General features: G+C 46.9%; 1 protein-coding gene across 1 annotated transcript in view; it reads right to left on the bottom strand.

Moving 5' to 3' along the window:
• ddr2l (discoidin domain receptor family, member 2, like) overlaps positions 1–20,593 on the bottom strand; it is a 230,020-nt gene that overhangs the window by 12,323 nt on the left and 197,104 nt on the right. The window contains exons 13-16 of the mRNA XM_084323157.1: positions 14,761–14,888; positions 10,453–10,650; positions 5,501–5,735; positions 1,755–1,904 (exon numbers count right to left, since the gene is read on the bottom strand). Of these exons, the coding sequence (XP_084179283.1) occupies positions 1,755–1,904; positions 5,501–5,735; positions 10,453–10,650; positions 14,761–14,888 (711 nt within the window). The remainder of the gene's footprint in view (positions 1–1,754; positions 1,905–5,500; positions 5,736–10,452; positions 10,651–14,760; positions 14,889–20,593) is intronic.

Here is a 20,593-nt window from a genome sequence, read left to right on the forward strand (position 1 = left end):
AGCGATTAAAAACACAATCTGCTTTGCCAATGTTGACTGGAAAATGATTCTTTGATAAGCGATGGGAAGATTAGACACATAGCATAATTTAAAACATAGATTAGGCGATATTAACGTTACATGGGCCGTGGACCGTGGCATCAACGGGGTAAAAAGGAAAACACGGCCCGGCACTGAAAGTGTTAACTTAACCTTTAATCAGAGCAGCATAACTGGACCACATACCACTTTAACCTCTTAACACTTTGGTTGCCTTGGGTTAAATTAATGATATACCATAGGTTGCCGGCTCTATTTGTCTATGGAGCAGTACCCCTTCTTTGCATGGCTATAACTTTTTAAATTCTATTGCTACATTGCCATTATTAGGGCCCATTCAAAGTCCTATATGTATTGTTCATTGTGTAGCAACGTTAAACTTTTTCATTCACATATTCATAGTAAAGTATGGTCTAATGTATAAGTATGTTTTCATCTCTTTCTGCAGCTTTCTCCAGAACGTGATCTATAGCCCCAAATGCATTATATTGATGATGCAATACAGTTTTATGGCAATCAGCGCGATATAAAAAATTCCAACTAGACGTACTTCTAGAAGTTACTACACGTCATCTGATGTTGACCGGATGGGCTAGGGGGCGTTTATAATTCCGTGGGCAGCGTTATACCAATCATCTAATGTGGGTCAAATGTTGATAATAGCAGTTAGTATCGAAGACGGTAACGTTACACGCTGAAACTCACCCCAGTCTCCGCGCGCCGTTGGGCGATCATCGTCGAGTTGAAATCTTATCATTATGGGATGTAAATTTACCCGGTCCATCTCCAGCTTGTATAATGGTATATACGTCCAAATCATGTTGTTTATCGAGTTATTGGCAATCGATCACTGTGTAGTGTGACGAGCCAGAGTCGCGGGACCTATAGCGAGCGCCGGAAGTACTACGGTCGTCTAGGACAACCTCTATTCAACATCCTGTTTGGCGATTGCGCCGATCGGCCACCAGATGGCGCTCCTGAACCGCCAGAGAGCTCAGTGGGTCCTGCTGGTGGATCTCAGGCCAGCGGAGGGGACAAATTAATCCGATCGCAGATTTTTGAAATATTGATATAAGGACGCTGTACAGCGTCCCCCGGCAACTTGAGCATGGCCAGCAATGACGTGAAAAGACGTTTCATGGCAGTCAAAGTGTTAACAGGTGGGCAGAAAAGTGGCACTTTTTTTTTCTTGAGGACTGCATACTTTCTTTGCAAAGCTTAGCTTTATACTTTATACTTGTGTGTGTACACGTTGCACACTTTAACCCTCTAAAGCCTGGTGTGTACACGTTGTAGGGATGTTCGATATTGGCTTAATTTCCGATACCGATATCAACCGATACCGATATATGCGGGGTTTCCGCCCCTAAAAAACGGGATCATTTCAGGTAATTAACATTACATGTCTCTTGTCGTGGAATCAACACAACATTATGCATACTTTTGACAATAAATAAAATAAGAATTTGTTCTTACTTGCTTGCCTGGGTAAATAAAGGTTAAATAAATGTAAATATATATATATTTTTTTAATAAAACTTTTTTTTTTGAAAACCGATACCGATATTCCCCATATTACATTTTAATGCCAATATCGGTAGGCCGATAATATCGGTAGGCCGATAATATCGGACATCCCTAACACGTTGCACACTTTAAAGTGTACACACCACCAGGCGGGGAGGGGGGGGGGGTGTGTGCCTGCTTGGCCTCACCTGTCGGCCCTGGTCTCTGAAGAACTCTCCGGTGTTCTCGATGACCTGCTCGTCAGACAGCAGGCTGTAGGGCTGCTCCCGGCACAGGCTGAAGATCTCCCACAGAGTCACGCCAAACGCCCAGACGTCACTGGCCGTGGTGAACTTACCCTGGAGGAAACGCAGAGGAGATCATCATAATAATAATAATAATAATAATAATAATAATAATAATAATAATAATAATAATAATAATAATAATAATAATAATAATAAAAATAATAACAATACTAACTAATATATACCAATGTATATAGTGCTTTACTAGAGCTCTTTTTAAACTACATTTGTATTCAGTCATTTAGCTGATGCTTCTATTCAAAGCAAATTCAGCTGAGACCATCACAGTCAGGACAGACAGCTGAAACCACCACAGCCAGGACAGCTGAAACCACCACAGTCAGGACAGACAGCTGAAACCAATACAGTCAGGACAGCTGAAACCAATACAGTCAGGACAGACAGCTGAAACCATCACAGTCAGGACAGACAGCTGAAACCATCACAGTCGGGACAGACAGCTGAAACCACCACAGTCAGGACAGCTGAAACCAATACAGTCAGGACAGACAGCTGAAACCATCACAGTCAGGACAGAAGAAACCATCACAGTCAGGACAGACAGCTGAAACCATCACAGTCGGGACAGACAGCTGAAACCATCACAGTCAGGACAGCTGAAACCATCACAGTCAGGACAGAAAGCTAAAACCACCACAGTCAGGACAGACAGCTGAAACCATCACAGTCAGGACAGCTGAAACCATCACAGTCAGGACAGACAGCTGAAACCACCACAGTCAGGACAGCTGAAACCATCACAGTCAGGACAGACAGCTGAAACCACCACAGTCAGGACAGCCAGCTGAAACCATCACAGTCAGGACAGACAGCTGAAACCACCACAGTCAGGACAGACAGCTGAAACCACCACAGTCAGGACAGACAGCTGAACCCACCACAGTCAGGACAGCTGAAACCATCACAGTCAAGACAGCTGAATCCATCACAATCAGGACAGCTGAAACCACCTCAGTCAGGACAGCTGAAACCACCACAGTCAGGACAGCTGAAACCACCACAGTGGACAGACAGCTGAAACCACCACAGTCAGGACAGCTGAAACCATCACAGTCAGGACAGATGAAACCATCACAGTCAGGACAGAAGAAACCATCACAGTCAGGACAGTTGAAACCATCACAGTCAGGACAGCTGAAACCATCACAGTCAGGACAGTTGAAACCATCACAGTCAGGACAGTTGAAACCATCAGTCAGGACAGCTGAAACCACCTCAGTCAGGACAGCTGAAACCATCACAGACAGGACAGACAGCTGGAACCATCACAGTCAGGACAGACAGCTGAAACCATCACAGTCAGGACAGACAGCTGAAACCATCACAGTCAGGACAGACAGCTGAAACCATCACAGTCAGGACAGACAGCTGAAACCATCACAGTCAGGACAGACAGCTGAAACCATCACAGTCAGGACAGCTGAAACCCGCCCAATGTTCTGCTGTTGACTAAAAACACACCTCTTCAATAGAAGAAAACAACTAACCTTCGTACCATCTTTTGCTATTATGCACTTAGATACTAAGTAATCGACCTTGCCTATACTACTACTACCTATCTACTATATACTATACTATACTAGGTTTACTACTATACATGTACCTATACTATGTACTATGAACTATACTATGTTTCTATCATTATACTACTACCTATGATGATAATAGTCTATACTACCATCTCCTATGTACTATGTTTCTATCCTTACACTACTACGCACTACCACTCCAGTTGAACACTGTTTGACAAACAGTGCCACTCCCTTAGCTGCCAGAGATGTACCCTTCCTGCTGACACAACCTCTCTCTCTCTCTCTCTCTCTCTCTCTCTCTCTCTCTCTCTCTCTCTCTCTCTCTCTCGCTCTCTCCCTTTCCACTCTCCCCCCTTCTATCTCCCTCTCTCTCTCTCCACCTCCCCTCTCTCTCTCTCCCTCTCTGTCATCGTCCCCCCCTCTCTCTCTCTCTCCCTCCCCCCCTCTCGCTCTCTCATCCGCCCCTCCTGTCTCTCTCTCCTCCCCCCTTTCTCTCACTCTCCTCTCTTTCTCCTCTCTCTCTCCTCCCCCCCTCTCTCTGTCTCTCTATCCTCTCTCTCTCTCTCCCTCCTCCCCCTCTCTCTCTCTCCCCTCTCTCTCTCTCCTCCCCCCTTCCCTCTCTCTGTCTCTCTCCCCCTCTCTCTCCTCTCTATCCCCCCTTCCCTCTCTCTTCTTCTTCTCTCTCTCCTCCCCCTTCCCTCTATCTGTCTCTTTCTCCCCCTCTCCCCATCTCTCTCCTCTCTCCCCCCCTTCCCCCTCTCGCTCTCCCCCCTTCCCTCCTCTCTCCCCCCCTTCCCTCCTCTCTCCCCCCCTTCCCCCTCTCGCTCTCCCCCCTTCCCTCTCTCTGTCTCTCTCTCTCCTCTCTCTCTCTATCTCCCTCTCTCCCACCCTTCCCTCTCTCCCACCTTCCCTCTCTCTGTCTCTCTCTCCTCTCTCTCCCCTCTCTCTCTCTCTCTCTCTCTCTCTCTCTCTCTCTCTCTCTCTCACTCTCCCTCCCTCCCCCCTCTCCCTCTCTCTCTCCCTCGCCTCTCTCTCCCCCTCTCTCTCCCTCTCTCTCCCCCTCCCCTCTCTCAGTGGCGTCATTTCAGTAAAAGGCAAGGTATGGCGAGGAGGGTTGAGGGGGTGAAGGGGGCGTTTCCCCCCCTTGGTGGATTTTTTTTTGTCAAATCAGTTGTGCAATAGTCACTTTTGGTGAGTTGTTTCTATACAATTCAGTTATATGACATTTAGGTATGACACAGGACTACACAAGCATTTTTAGTATAGAAAGCAGGGAACCACAATATTTTGCATATGAATTATGCAGAATGTAATATCATAATTGTCTATTACTTTTCTTGCAATTGAGCCAATTTTCCTTAGGTACGGTTTTGAGGTGTGTGTTCAGCAGAATGTAGTATCAAAAACACATTCACAAAAAGTATGGGTTACTGAATGCTGAACTGCACTATTATAATCACTAAACCAGACCTTACCTGTGTCCCTGTAGCACTTGTCTCTGCTGCCCTTTGATAAAAAAACGTCCCTATGTCCATTTTCCTTTTTTTTGGGCATATTTCAGTTAGTCACAGTAAAAGTCACCTAGTAAAAGTGAGATAATTGACAATATCAAAACATGCTAGGGCTGTACCGAATAGTTCGAAGCTTCGTTCATAATGTTGACATTCGAATTCTAAATCAACATAAAAAATTGTAATACATTTTTTTATTTTTTTACATTTTTATTTGCCAAGGTATGGCGAGTGCCATACCTTGCCATACCAAAATGACGCCCCTGCCCTCTCTCTCCCCGCCCCCTCTCTCCCCCTCCCCTCTCTCTCCCCCTCCCCTCTCTCGCCCCCTCTCTCTCCCCCTCTCCCTCCCCCTCCCCTCTCTCTCCCGCCACCCTCTCTCTCCCCCTCCCCTCTCTTTCTCCCTCTCCCTCTCTCTCCCCCCCTCCCCTCTCTCTCTCTCCCCCCTTCCCCCACCCCCTCTCTCTCTCTCTCTCTCCCTCTCTCTCGCCCTCCCCTCTCTCTCCCCTCTCCCCCCTCCCCTCTCTTCCTCCCCTCTCTCCCCCCCCTCTCCTCTCTCCCCCCCCCCCCCCCCCCCCCTCACCAGCAGAATGCTCTCCCAGGCCATCCACCGGATGGGCAGCACCGCGCGGCCCTGGATGCGGTAGTAGTCGCTGCTGTACAGGTTGCGGCTCATGCCGAAGTCGGCGATCTTGATGGTGAGCCGGCGGTCCAGCAGACAGTTGCGCGTGGCAAGGTCGCGGTGGACGAAGTTCAGCGACGCCAGGTACTTCATCCCGGACGAGATCTGGACCGACATGTGGAGCAAGTCTGATAGACTGGAGGGAGAGAGATTAGATTAGACTGGAGGGAGAGAGATTAGATTAGATTAGACTGGAGGGAGAGAGATTAGATTAGATTAGACTGGAGGGAGAGAGATTAGATTAGATTAGACTGGAGGGAGAGAGATTAGATTAGACTGGAGGGAGAGAGATTAGATTAGACTGGAGGGAGAGAGATTAGATTAGACTGGAGAGAGGAGATTAGATTAGACTGGAGGGAGAGAGGAGATTAGATTAGACTGGAGGGAAAGAGGAGATTAGATTAGACTGGAGGGAGAGAGGAGATTAGATTAGACTGGAGGGAGAGGGGAGATTAGATTAGATTAGACTGGAGGGAGAGAGATTAGATTAGATTAGATTAGACTGGAGGGAGAGAGGAGATTAGATTAGACTGGAGGGAGAGAGGAGATTAGATTAGATTAGACTGGAGGGAGAGAGATCAGATTAGATTAGATTAGATTGAAGGGAGAGAGATTAGATTAGATTAGACTGGAGGGAGAGAGATTAGATTAGACTGGAGGGAGAGAGATTAGATTAGACTGGAGGGAGAGAGGAGATTAGATTAGACTGGAGGGAGAAGGGAGATTTGATTAGATTCGATTAGACTGGAGGGAGAGATTAGATTAGACTGGAGGGAGAGAGGAGATTAGATTAGACTGGAGGGAGAGAGGAGATTAGATTAAATTAGACTGGAGGGAGAGAGATTAGACTGGAGGGAGAGAGATTAGACTTGAGGGAGAGAGAGAGAGAGAGAGAGATTAGATTAGACTGGAGGGAGAGAGGAGATTAGATTAGACTGGAGGGAGAGATTAGATTAGATTAGACTGGAGTGAGAGAGGAGATTAGATTAGATTAGACTGGAGAGAGGAGATTAGATTAGACTGGAGGGAGAGATTAGATTAGACTGGAGGGAGAGAGGAGATTAGACTGGAGGGAGAGAGGAGATTAGATTAGACTGGAGGGAGAGAGGAGATTAGATTAGATTAGACTGGAGGGAGAGAGGAGATTAGATTAGACTGGAGGGAGAGAGGAGATTAGATTAGACTGGAGGGAGAGAGGAGATTAGATTAGACTGGAGGGAGAGAGGAGATTAGATTAGACTGGAGGGAGAGAGGAGATTAGATTAGATTAGACTGGAGGGAGAGAGATTAGATTAGACTGGAGGGAGAGAGGAGATCAGATTAGATTAGACTGGAGGGAGAGAGATTAGATTAGATTAGACTGGAGGGAGAGAGGAGATTAGATTAGATTAGATTGAAGGGAGAGAGGAGATTAGATTAGACTGGATGGAGAGATTAGATTAGATTAGACTGGAGGGAGAGAGTACATTCTAGATTAGATTAGACTGGAGGGAGAGAGATTAGATTAGACTGGAGGGAGAGAGGACATTCTAGATTAGATTAGACTGGAGGGAGAGAGATTAGATTAGACTGGAGGGAGAGAGGACATTCTAGATTAGATTAGACTGGAGGGAGAGAGATTAGATTATACTGGAGGGAGAGAGATTAGATTAGACTGGAGGGAGAGAGGACATTCTAAATTAGATTAGACTGGAGGGAAAGAGGAGATTAGATTAGATTAGACTGGAGGGGGAGAGGAGATTAGATTAGACTGGAGGGAGAGAGGAGATTCTAGATTAGATTAGACTGGAGGGAGAGAGGAGATTCTAGATTAGATTAGACTGTAGGGGGAGAGGAGATTAGATTAGACTGGAGGGAGAGAGGAGATTCTGTGTAGATTCTGTGTAGTTTAGTTATGGTACAGGGTACTACATGGTACCACTGGGTAGTTTACTATAGGGTAGTTTAGTTAGGGTACAGGGTACTACATGGTACCACAGAGTACTACATGGTACTGCATGGCACTACAGGGTACTACATGGCTCTACATGGCTCTACATGGCACTACATGGCACTACATGGCACTACATGGTACCACAGGGCACTACAGGGTACTACATGGCACTACAGGGTACTACAGGGTACTACGGGGTACTACATGGCACTACAGGGTACTATAGGGTAATACATGGCACTACAGGGTACTACATGGCACTACAGGGTACTACATGTCTGCTCCTTTGCAGCACCACAAACATGGGAACTCTCTAACTCTTCCCCCCCCCCCTCTTCCCCCCCCTCCCTCCCCCTTCTCTCTGAGTGCCCGTCTCCTGGCGCTGACTAAGGTGATGGATGCCTCGGGGTCTTGGCCAAGATTGTAGTGACTGCTCTACATGCACCTCCGAGGCCTTGGATCAGTTATTCACCGCCGTCTGTCCGTGGTCCTGTCAACTGATTAACAGTATTAACAGACTGTTAACAGATTAACAGTCAACGCGGTTTCATTGCTGGGTTAAGTACTTCTATTCTATTCACATAATACGCTTACTTCATATATCTACTCCATTCACATATATGCCTACCACTTGTATCTATTGCTATGTCCGCCTACTACAATCTCATGAGCTGTCTAACGCCTGTCCCGTCTCCCTGTCTCCCTATGACTTGCTGTCCTGGAGTGTTGACCGGAGTGTTGGACGTCCTGTGACGAAGGCCGGGAGATTGCGACCCCCTCTGCGTGCCCCCCTGTCTCCGGAGGTCTCGTAGTGGTGACCGGAGTGCCGGATGTCCCGCGATGATGTCGGGGAGTTCGCGACCCTCTCTGCGCCACCCCCTATCTCCCTGTCTCCGGCTGTCCCTGAGCAACGACCGGAGTGTTGAATGTCCCGTGACTAAGACGGGGAGGACGTGACCCTCTTTGCGCCGCCCCTGTGCCTCAAATAGATCCGCTATCAACTCTATCTTTAATCTTTCAAAATGTTCAGTTGCTATCGCTATTAGCTCTATCTTTAATCTTTCAAAATGTACAGTTGCTATTGCATGCACTCATCTGTGTTTCACCACACACATGAGTGCATGCTTACCAACTGTCCGTCTGCAACACTACTATCACCAACATCTAAGAAGGGAGATCCCCCCTTGAATGGCCCTTCTAAGGTTTCTCTCCTCCACACTGCCTGTGGAGCTTTTTTCCCTATTGTTAGGTTTTAGTGAGTTTTTCCTTACCTTCGCGTGGGGTATGTCTGGGAGTGCTTGCATTCTTTCATTTATTTGCATTCATCTAAAAATGTTTGGACCTTATGGTGTTCTTGTTCTGTTCTTGACTTATTGTTATGTTTTCTTCTTGACTTGTTTAAAGAAGACCTGTACGGCCCATGGGGACATTAACGTGTGTTGTCGGGCCCTATAAATAAATTTGATTTGATTTGATTTAGATTAGATTAGACTGGAGGGAGAGAGGACATTCTAGACTAGATTAGACTGGAGGGAGAGAGGAGATTAGATTAGACTGGAGGGAGAGAGGAGATTAGATTAGACTGGAGGGAGAGAGGAGATTAGATTAGATTAGACTGGAGGGAGAGAGGAGATTAGATTAGACTGTAGGGAGAGAGGAGATTAGATTAGACTGTAGGGAGAGAGGAAATAAGATTAGACTGGAGGGAGAGAGGATATTCTAGATTAGATTAGACTGGAGGGAGAGAGGAGATTCTAGATTAGATTAGACTGGAGGGAGAGAGGAGATTCTAGATTAGATTAGACTGGAGGGAGAGAGGAGATTAGATTAGACTGGAGGGAGAGAGGAGATTAGATTAGACTGGAGGGAGAGAGGACAGTCTAGATTAGATTAAAATGTGTTGTCATCATACAGCACAATTACAGTACAACGAAAATAGGTTTGGCATCCAACCAGAGTGCAAATGTAACAGTAAAGTGCAACAGTAATATACAATGTACAGGTGATTAAACTGGGTATACAATATATAAATTAGTACTACTGAGTAATAGTGCTAACCAGATGTATGTACAGATTGTAGTATTCATATGTACAGTGATACAGGTATGAAGACACTATGGCAGTAAGTCATACTGTCCAGCAGCGTAACTAGTAAGAGGAGGTAAGGGATATGTACAGATATAGATATAGTATCTACAGATATTTAAAAAGGAGTAGCAGGTATGTACAGACAGAAGAGTTTCACTGGGGGAATGCAACGCGTGCGGAGGTTCACGCTATTTCCCCCCAGATCCCCTCCCTGCTGAACAGGCAGGAGTCACCGTTTACAATGACCAGGACACACACCCCCCCCCCCACCGGCTTCCCACCCGCTAACACTGCCAATCGTGTTAGTAGGGACGACTGACCAAGCCGGAGGTACCGCTGAACAGCTGGATTCGATCCCAGAGTCTCTGCGGTGGTAGGCTGGTGCTTAGTCCACTGCGCTACCCAGTAGAGCTGTCCCCGAAGCCTATTTTTGGGCTTCGAATTTCGTCAGGGTTTTTCTAACGGACGCTCAAACCTTCGTTTTTAATAATACATTTTTTTTAATATAAAAAAAAATAAATTCAATTTTTTTTAACAAATATTGTCATAATAAATTCTCAATTTGAATTAAGTCATTAATCTAATTAAATTAGTATTTTTTTTATTAAATCAACTTTCTTTAATGAATATAACTCATCAGTTTTAATACTATAATAGTGTAGCCTAATCTTTATCTGCAACTGTGAAGAAAACCCCCATTGGTTTAAACAGAATGAATAGACACATAACAAATAAAGAAAAGAAATATTATTACATTTTTTTATTCGAATGTTCTAATCTAGTCTAATAATCTAATCTAATCAAATATAGTGGGATTTAAAAAGGTGTTTACCTCACAGAGGGTATGTTGTTGGCGTGCGTGAGGGTGCTCTCCATCTCCCTCTGCGACAGGAACACGTTGAGGTCCCCGTTCTCCATGTACTCGGTCACCATGCACAGGGGGTCGGAGGTCACACACACGCACAGCAGCTGGATGATGTTGGGGTCGTCCAGCCGGGACATGATCTTGATCTCCTTCAGGAAGTCGTTCCTGGGGGTTCGGAGGGGGGAGGGGGGGGAGACACGGTATAATGTCACGCGAAGCTAGGGTTGCCACCTTTGAGTAATTGAAATAAGGGACACAGATAATCTAGTGTGCGCGTAGCGCGCGTGAGAAAAATCTTTGGGTGGTTTTGGGGCGTTTTTTGGGCGAAAATGGCCGGATTATGTCACTATTTATTTTTTTACTTTATTTCGGTTTTAGGGTTAGGGTTATGTTATTTAATTATTTTGGGGAGCCAGCCCCCCAAACTCCTGAAATGCATCCGTCTGTATGGAGAATGGGAGGGGTTTGTCTGATGTTAAGGCCTTGAGAACATCACCCACTGCCTTTGGAGCAAGGACGTCTTTGAAAAGGGCCTCTGCCTTTGTTCTTCCTAAAGTCATTTTCTTTACTATTTTAGAATCATGTAGAACCTTTTGATTGAGCTTGTGTGCACAGTCAGCACTGTTGTAGCTGAGGTTGTGTTTAACCGTGTGGTATACCTGTGTCACCTCAGCTGCAGTAACCTAGAGGGGAGGAGTGGGATGATCAAATTTAAATGAAATGAAATTGAACAGTATGACATTGACTTTTATATTGTTGTCTGAACACTATTTATTTATGTTTAAGTATTTATTTAAGTATTTTTGCATTTATGTATTTATGAATTATATTATTTATGTATTAACTCAACATTAATGAACAATCAACCATATTAGTCAACTGAAATAGCCCTAGACTATGCCAACATAGTCATGAATTGAAAATGGGGGACCCTGATGTAAACAATACGAAAGTCTTTCTCTAGTCTGCAGTATTGAGCTGTGCTGTATTGTACCCATTCTGCAATCTGTTAATAAAGTTTTCAATCAATCAATCAATCAACATCAGATTCAGCAGCCAATATGTAGGCTGCCTCTGCCAGGGCAGGTATAGAAATACTGACATCTAGTTAAAAACACAACCAGATAAATAAGATGTAATTAATAATATCCCATACCGAATCAATCTCAGGAGATGTTTCAGTCATGAAGAACTGTGACACCTGTGCTTGGGTCCTTTGAGTTCTTATATTTCTGGCATGTTGTTCTCCGGAGGCATGCTGTCTGATGTCCACAGAAAACACACGCCTACATACTTTACAATTAGCTTTGTAAACATCTCCATTGACACTATCAACCCAGGGATTTGCCTCTTCCAACTCAGGTCTGTATTTCTGGAGGCGTTTTGTCTTTTTAGGACGCGGTGGAGTAGATTTTTTCAAAGCGAGCGCGCAGACAGAGGTTGGGGACAGCTGCGGCACAGAACTCTTCCTAGCAACGTGAAAGCGCTAATTCTCATTGGTCGGTGAGCTGCTGAGCGCACGCCCACCATAACAGAGTTGCCATGTCTGTTTATTTCCCCCGACTTTGACTATTTTGGCTTGTTTTTGAACGCCGGCTGGCTCATTTCTCTCACTAAACTGGCAACCTTACAATACGGAACATAGGGCGTCCCTTATCAGTTCAATACGGAACGCGTCGTTTAGTTTACAATTACGGAACGATTCCGTATTTTAAGGAACGGGTGGCAACCCTACGCGAAGCGTCCGTCACCATGTGTTACATTAACACACCCTTCCTGGATTATATCAGGTCTGCCTCCTCAATCAACCTGACCGTCCCCCCAGCCCGTCTGTCCACCATGGGATCAAGAGCCTTCAGCTGCTCTGCCCCCTCGCCTCTGGAACTCCCTCCCCCCCAACATCAGGAACATTGACTCCATCACCCCATTTAAAACCCACCTGTTTAGGCAGGCATATGTCTGATTTTATTTTTTAAATTGATTGTGATTGTTAACACTTTGAGCGCCACGCCTGGTTTTCCGTTTTACCGCTTGAATGCCACCATCGGCGCTAATGTTAACGTTAATATCGCCTAATCTATGTTTTAAATTATGGCTATGTGTCTAATCTGCCCATCGCATTATCAAAGACTATTTTCCAGTCAGTGCTGTGAAGGCAGATTGTTTTTTTATCGCGTCGTTTCCGCTTCAGAGCAGTTAGAAAAGCCCCCGTTTTGATATAAAAAAACAGCTCATTCTGGAGCATTCTATGAAAATCGTCTTTTAGTGGAATATTCCACAACGTTGATATTCGTCGGCCTTTTTATGAATCGTTTTCAAGTAAACACTAGATGATCAATATTATACGTGCACGCAAGCACATTACGGCCGCGCACTGATAATCGCTCCGTTGATTTCCTCACAGACTTTTACAGTGAAACCGAAAGAAGACATTTCACAAAACAGCTTATAACTTCATCAAACGTACTCCGATTATCCTACCACTGATAACATAGAGTCCTTACCTGACATCAGATGGTATCCAACTGGTATATTCCAATTCCTGATCACCATTCGAAAAAATCGATACGTGTATGGATCCAACGCGACACTGTAGATCTCCATGATCCGCGGGGATCTGAGGCTCCAGAATGAACTGTGGTAACCCCGGCTGGATCAGTGAACTGGAAAATGTGGAGTACCGGATTTTTTTCCCCATTCATTTTCATTGAGTCCATTCCAAAATCACTTATGTCATCTGGGAGACGACAGGGGGCGCTTTTTTCCACAGTGATCACCGGCGCAGCTCGGCTATACTCGGGTAGGCTCGGGTGATGCAATAATTTTTCAGATCGCAAAAAAAAAAAATAATAATAATTCCGAGAAATCTTGTGAGTGGCACGCAACCACCTATAACAAAACCAGAGAAATCTCGTGAGTGGCACAGAAAGTGTTAAGGAACTGTTTTTAATTGTTGTACGGCGACCTTGAGTGTCCTGAAAGGCGCCTTATAAATAAAATGCATTATTATTATTATTATTATTATATATAGACCTGTTTTCTGTATACAAACAAACCGTGTTCAAGCCAATCAGCAATAACAACTGAGTCACGTGACTAAGTTGCCTTGGACCCGCGTGAGCTGCTGTGCTAAAAGAATACGACGGGCTCTATGGAGAAACCATGGCACTCCCCTGACTAAAAGTTGTTTCAAAACAAAAACGTCTGGATGTAATTTTGCCAAATCAGCATGGCTGTGTGAGTGTGAGTCTTTCATCTTTTACATATCTAGCTTTGGCATGGATTGATTGTTTAGATCGCTTGCATGGCTAACAAATGCAAATAATATTGTAGTCTGCCACGTTGTTATGACCAGGATTACGTTCCTTTCTGCTGATGTGATGCGCGCACACTGAGTCTGGCATATACAGAAAACAGGTCTATTGTTTTGCACAATTTGCACAACAAAGGGCAGTGGCTAGTTCTAGCGGAAGCCGAACTAGAATGGAGAAGTAAGACAACTCCTTCCCTCCACTAGTCTGAGGGTCCACCTTGGGCAAGTGTTAGTGCCCTCTCTAGCCCCCCTACCTAGGGATACAGGGTGCCGCACTGCCTTGTGTGTGTGCGTAGGGATACGCAAAGGCTAAGGGAGAAAACCCTGAAAGAAAACCACACTGCCTTGTGTGTGTAGGAATACGCAAAGGCTAGGTCCCTACCGACAATGCTGTAAGGAAGGGCATCCGAGGTATAAAACTATATAGCTATAAACCAAAAATGATGACTCCAGTCGCGTGGAGTCATCGCCCGTCCAACCTCACTGTAGTGGGAAAATAGGGATGTAAAACGAAGATGATGATGACAATTGCACTGTATATTTTATTAGGATTTGGTGTATATACCTGACTACAATCCTGCACAAATTGTACAGCCCTGTCCTATATTATATTGTATTTTCTATTCTAATTTAGTTTATATATTCCATTTAATTGTCCGTTAATGTCGATGCAACGCCAAATGACCAAGACAAATTCCTCGTAGGTGCAGCTTACTTTGCAATAAAGACCTTTCTGATTCTGATTCTGATGATTGTTCCCTGGCTGCTTGTGGTTGTCCCCCCCTGGCCTGGTTGTCCCCCCCTGGCTCCCCGGTACTGTAACTGGCTGGCTGTGCCCCCCCCCCCCCCCTGGCTCCCCGGTACTGTACCTGGCCTAGCTGTGCCCCCCCCCCCCGGGACTGTACCTGGCCTGGCTGTGCCCCCCCCCCCCCCCCCCCGCCCCTGGCCCCCCGGTACTGTACCTGGCCTGGCTGGTGGCATCGGCCCTCAGCTGCTTGACGGCCACGAGCACCGGCCTCCCGTCTCTGTCGGGGAGCGGGGCTCCCTCTCCAAGGAACTCAGGGAGACCCTCAGCCTCACAGAGATGGACCTGCACAGGGGGGGGGGGGGGCAGGGGTGAGCACGCTTCTTTAGAGATCCAAGATAACATCCATTACACACACACATAAACACAACCACATAAACCTGAGGTTTTAACTAGTGCTGTCAAACGATTAAAATATTTAACTCGATTAATCGCATGATTGTCCATAGTTAACTCGCGATTAATCGCAAATTAATCGCATTTTTATTTAAAAAAAAAAAATGTACCTTAAAGGGGAACTATCTTATAAATGGCCTTTTTGAGTGTTTAGCATTGTTTCCTAGCTATGTGAACTTATATTAATATGATCTATGTCTCAAAATTCTCATATTGGCGCATTCTTCCAATTCTCCTCTCACAATATTCACCCTCACTGAACTGAGTCATTTGAAAATGTGATGATTTGTGATGTCAGAGAGACACCGCTGCATGTTAATGTTGAGATACAAGATGAGCTGCACACAGTGGTTGGAGCCCAGGCTCAAAACGGCTTAAGATCTTGAGGTAGAAAAATGCTGTTTTTGAGGACTTGATTAGAAATACAAAACAATGAATAAAAAAAATATATATATTACAGAGGTGTTCCATAGACTCACAGGAATTGTGTAAAAGTGCCCAAATAGTGAAAGAAATAGTAAAATAGTTCCCCTTTAAACAGATCTTTTTCAAGTTCCAAGTTTTAATACTCTTATCAACATGCGAGTCAACAAATGCTTGCTTTATGCAGCCATTTAACACAAAAGGATGACTCTCATGCATTGCAAATTTGCATCAAATTCAAAACAGAGTGATGCACAAAATAACTTAAAAGAAAATAATAATTTAAAACAATGAATAAAGTGTGCATGAAATAATAGGGGAAAGAAAACGTTAGGAACTTGTTACATTCACACACACAAGGGCTGATTAATCACACACCCCCCTCTCTCCCTCACACACACACTCTCCCAACTCTTTTTCTCTTTTGCCCCTTCCTCATCTCTCTCACCCCCCTCTCTCTCTATATCTCACACACACACACACACACACACACACACACACACACACACACACACACACACACACACACACACACACACACACACACACACACACACACACACACACACACACACACACACACACACACACACACACACACACACACACACACACACACACACACACACACACACACTTCAGAAACAAACATAGTATCAATGAGAGCATCAATAATACACCTGAGTGAAGTCTAGTAAAAATTTTTTTTTTTTTTTTAGTTAATCTTGAGTTAAAAAAATTAGTGGCATTAATAGAATCGGGAGTTAACGCGATATTAACGCAATATATTTGACAGCCTTAGTTTTAACACATTGGCGGCCACTGGGATGAGTCTAATATCACTAGAGACGACCAGCATTTGTAAACAGACTTGGGGCTGTTTGTAGAGCTAAATCTATACTTTATAAATAGTATTGCTATCTGTCCATTCTCATTGTCAATTGAGTCCATAAACCGTCCCTTCAAAATGGCTTAAAGAAAAAAAATGTCATCAATACGTTCTCATTTTATAGCGCTGTGAATATAAGCGGTATGCTGCATTTGGTCGAGTATATTTCCTGGAAGGCTAGATAAAGGGATAATAGCTAACGTTATATCCAATGGCATTTCCGTTATACATAAGCTAGTTTAAACTCAAACTGCATGTATGCATGAAAGGGGGGGGGGGCGGGGGACGTCATTTCTTATTATTGATTACCAATAACCGTGTTCATCTAAGTAGCCACATACGCTGATCGTATCGTATCGTATCATAACAAGGGCTGTAATTTACGTGAAAAAGATCTTACCATGAGCCGGTTGGATCCCCCCGAGCATTTCCCCGTTATCGATCGCCATCTGGTAGATCGATATGTCCATTGGCTGATGATAAATCCCCTTATTGCATAGTGAAATCCGCGATCCAAAACGTATTCCGTGCAACAGACAATAGCTATCGCTTCAGGTGAGTAGAAAACGACATTAGATATCCAAAAAAAAGAGAGACAACTTCGGCCACAGGGAACACTGCATTATCGCGATAGCGCCCCTAAGAGGATCTGGCCGGTAATGCACTTTCTCGAATTCAAAGAGTAGGGTACATGTGCAGTGCAGCTCGGCGACCTTGAATAGGTTATTAAAATGGAATAAAAGCCAAAACAACTTGCCACGGATATATCCGTCCTTCGGTCCATTAAGCATGGATTCGAAAGCCGGATATATCCGTGCTTGGGCGCCATTGTGTTAATGCATTTCTCAACGCAAGGTTAACCCTTTGTAGTGTAATAGTGAAAGGGTTAAGCCTTAGGAGTCTAAGCTCAAGAGCTCCTCCTCCTCAGAAATGTCCCCTTTTTTTTGGTTACATTGTGGAAGTGAATCAATGAGACGAGCAGACGGAGTATCGAGTCTCTGAACTTTACTTCCAAACAAATCCAACAGAACCAAGGTACAGCCACACCCTTAAGTCAACTCCCTCCTGTCACTCAATCAGTGTCCATTCTGAAGTGAGACACCTCCCTCTAGTGTCCACCACACAGGCCCCCCCCGAACATTCAGAATTGACATTCAGTGCAACACCAAACAAACGGAACTGAACACAACAAACCCCCAAAAACAGTGCACCCAGTGTCTTCAGTCTCTTTTAGGAGGTCTGACCACGCGGCCATAACGACTGTATTTAACAGTCACAGGGAACGTGGAAGGGGAAAGGGTAAGGGTAGGGGCAGGGGGCCGTCCCCGCCGCCGCCGAGGCTTCGCCGGTGGAAAGGTAGGGGTAACAACGGCCGGTGGGCATGGGACAGGGGAAGACTTGGGTGGCCGGCCCCGGCGCCGGGGCTGAGCCAGCTCCACCGGCCCATTTGGGACCACATGAGCAGGCTTAAGACGATCGACTGAGATCTGCTCCTTATTCCCCCCCATGTCCACCACAAAGTACTTGGGGCCCGGCTCGAGGACGCGGAAGGGCCCGTCATAGGGAGCCTGCAGTGGAGAACGGTGGGCATCATGACGGATGAACACATACCTCGCAGTCATCAGGTCCTTAGGAATGTAGGACTGGGGAAGGCAGTGATGTGTGGGAACTGGGGCAAACACCCTCGCTGCGTCCTGGAAGGCAGATCGGTGAGCTGTAGTGGACCAAGGGGCAGAGGAACCAGGAAGGAACTCCCCTGGGACCCTCAGCGGTTGACCAAAAACCAATTCGGCTGAAGAGGCCTGCAGGTCTTCTTTAGGGGCAGTACGCAGGCCCAACATGACCCACGGAAGACGGTCGACCCAGTTGCCATCTGTGAGCGTGGCCCGGAGAGCGGCCTTCATGGATCTGTGAAAACGCTCACACATGCCGTTGGCCTTTGGGTTGTATGCTGTGGTACGATGGAGTTTCACCCCAAGTCTCTCAGCCACGGTGCTCCACAGCTCAGAAGTGAACTGGGATCCCCTGTCCGAAGTCAGGTCCAATGGCGTGCCAAACCGAGTGACCCAGCCGAAGATAAACGCCCGAGCCACCTCCGCAGCCGTTGTTGATGACAGGGGAACAACCTCCGGCCACCTGGTGGTCCTGTCCACCATAGTGAGGAGGTGTGTGAAACCCTGAGACGGGGGAAGTGGGCCCACCAGGTCCACGTGGACATGGTCAAACCGCCTCTCTGGAATGAGAAACGGCTCCAGGGGGGCCTTAGTGTGACGATGTACCTTGGCACGCTGGCACGCCACACAGGAGGCCGCCCATACTTTGACGTCCTTCCTAAGGCCCGGCCAGACGAACTTGGCCGCTACCAGCTTGACCGACGCCTTTACCCCAGGGTGTGAAAGGGCATGAATGGTGTCAAATACCCGGTGGCGCCAGTCAGTTGGAACCATGGGGCGGGGCTGGCCAGTGGAGACGTCACAGAGGAGCGTGGCGCCGCAGTCGTGAAACACCACATCCTCAAGTCGAAGTCCTGTCACAGCCGTCCTGAACGCCTGAAGGTCTGAGTCGGTGAGCTGGTCAGCAGCCATGGCAACATAGTCGATGCCCAGGTGCACAGGACTGACACGCGCCCGGGAGAGGCAGTCCGCCACCTGGTTGTCTTTACCGGCTACATGCTGGATGTCGGTAGTGAACTCCGATATGGCGGAAAGTTGGCGCTGCTGCCGCCCCGACCATGGCTCCGTGGTCTTGGCCATGGCAAACGTTAGGGGCTTGTGGTCGACAAAAACTGTGAACTTGCGGCTCTCCAGCAAGAACCTGAAGTGACGTATGGCGAGGAAGAGGGCCAGGAGCTCCCTGTCGAATGTACTATACTTCCTCTCGTTGTCGCGCAGCTTCCTACTGAAGAAGGCCAGAGGCTGCCAGGCGCCAGCCACCCACTGCTCGCACACCGCACCTACTGCATAATCGGAGGCATCGGTGGTGAGGGCTATAGGAGCAGCAGGAGATGGGTGTGCCAGCATGGCAGCGTTGGCAAGGGCAGCCTTAGAGCCCTCAAATGCCTGGACCCGCTCCGGGGACCAGCCCACGTCATCGTTGGCTCTCTTCCCCTTCAACGCCTCGTACAGAGGTCTCATCAGGTGAGCCGCATGGGCTATAAACCTATTGTAAAAATTAACCATCCCCAGGAACTCCTGGAGAGGTTTGATGGTGAGGGGGCGGGGGAAAGCAGCAATTGCCTCCACCTTGGCGGGTAGAGGAACAGCCCCCTGGGAAGAGACATGGTGGCCCAGGAAATCCATGGCCGGCAGGCCAAACTGACATTTGGCCGGGTTCACGATCAGCCCATGCTCGTTGAGCCGCTCGAACAGTTGACGGAGATGTCCCCGATGCTCCTCCACCGATGCACTGGCTACCAGGATGTCGTCCAGATAAATAAACAAAAATGACAGGCCTCGCAGCACAGAGTCCATCAGCCGCTGGAATGTTTGCGCTGCCCCTTTAAGGCCGAATGGCATGCGCAGGAATTCAAACAGTCCAAACGGGGTGATAATGGCAGTCTTGGGCACGTCGAGCGGATGGACCGGCACCTGGTGGTAGCCACGCACCAAATCTATTTTAGAAAAAATGGTGGCGCCCGCCAGGTGGGCAGAGAAATCCTGGATATGTGGCACTGGGTACCGGTCATGAGTGGTGATGTTATTTAGGCGATGGAAATCACCACACGGACGCCACTTCCCGTCCGCCTTGGGGACCATGTGTAGTGGGGAGGCCCAAGGACTGTTGGACCGGCGCACAATGCCGAGCCGTTCCATTGTGGCAAACTCCTCCCTGGCTATTGCCAGTTTAGCAGCATCCAGGCGGCGCGCCCGTGCATAAACTGGCGGGCCCACCGTTGGGATGTAATGTTCCACCCCATGCTTGGCGACAGAGGCAGAGAAAGTGGGGACAGTCAGAGCAGGAAACTCAGCGAGGAGGCGCTGGTACATATCGCCTGTGGCGAGCATATTGGCCAGGGCAGGCGGCCCCGCCCCCCCAGTGTGCAGGGGTATGTGTCAAAGGACACAGAGCCAATCAGCCTACGGTTCGCAACGTCCACTAACAGTCTGTGAGCACACAAAAAATCCGCGCCCAGTATAGGCACCGACACTGAAGCAATAATAAATTCCCAGCTAAACTGCTGTCCATGTAAACACATAGTCACGTACCTGGTACCAAACGTACGGATGGAAGTCCCATTAGCCGCGTCCAGGGGTGGTCCATGACCGTTTCCCAAGGCGTCCGT

This window comes from Notolepis coatsorum (genome assembly GCF_963971535.1).
Source record: "Notolepis coatsorum genome assembly, chromosome: 10".
NCBI lineage: Eukaryota > Metazoa > Chordata > Actinopteri > Aulopiformes > Paralepididae > Notolepis > Notolepis coatsorum.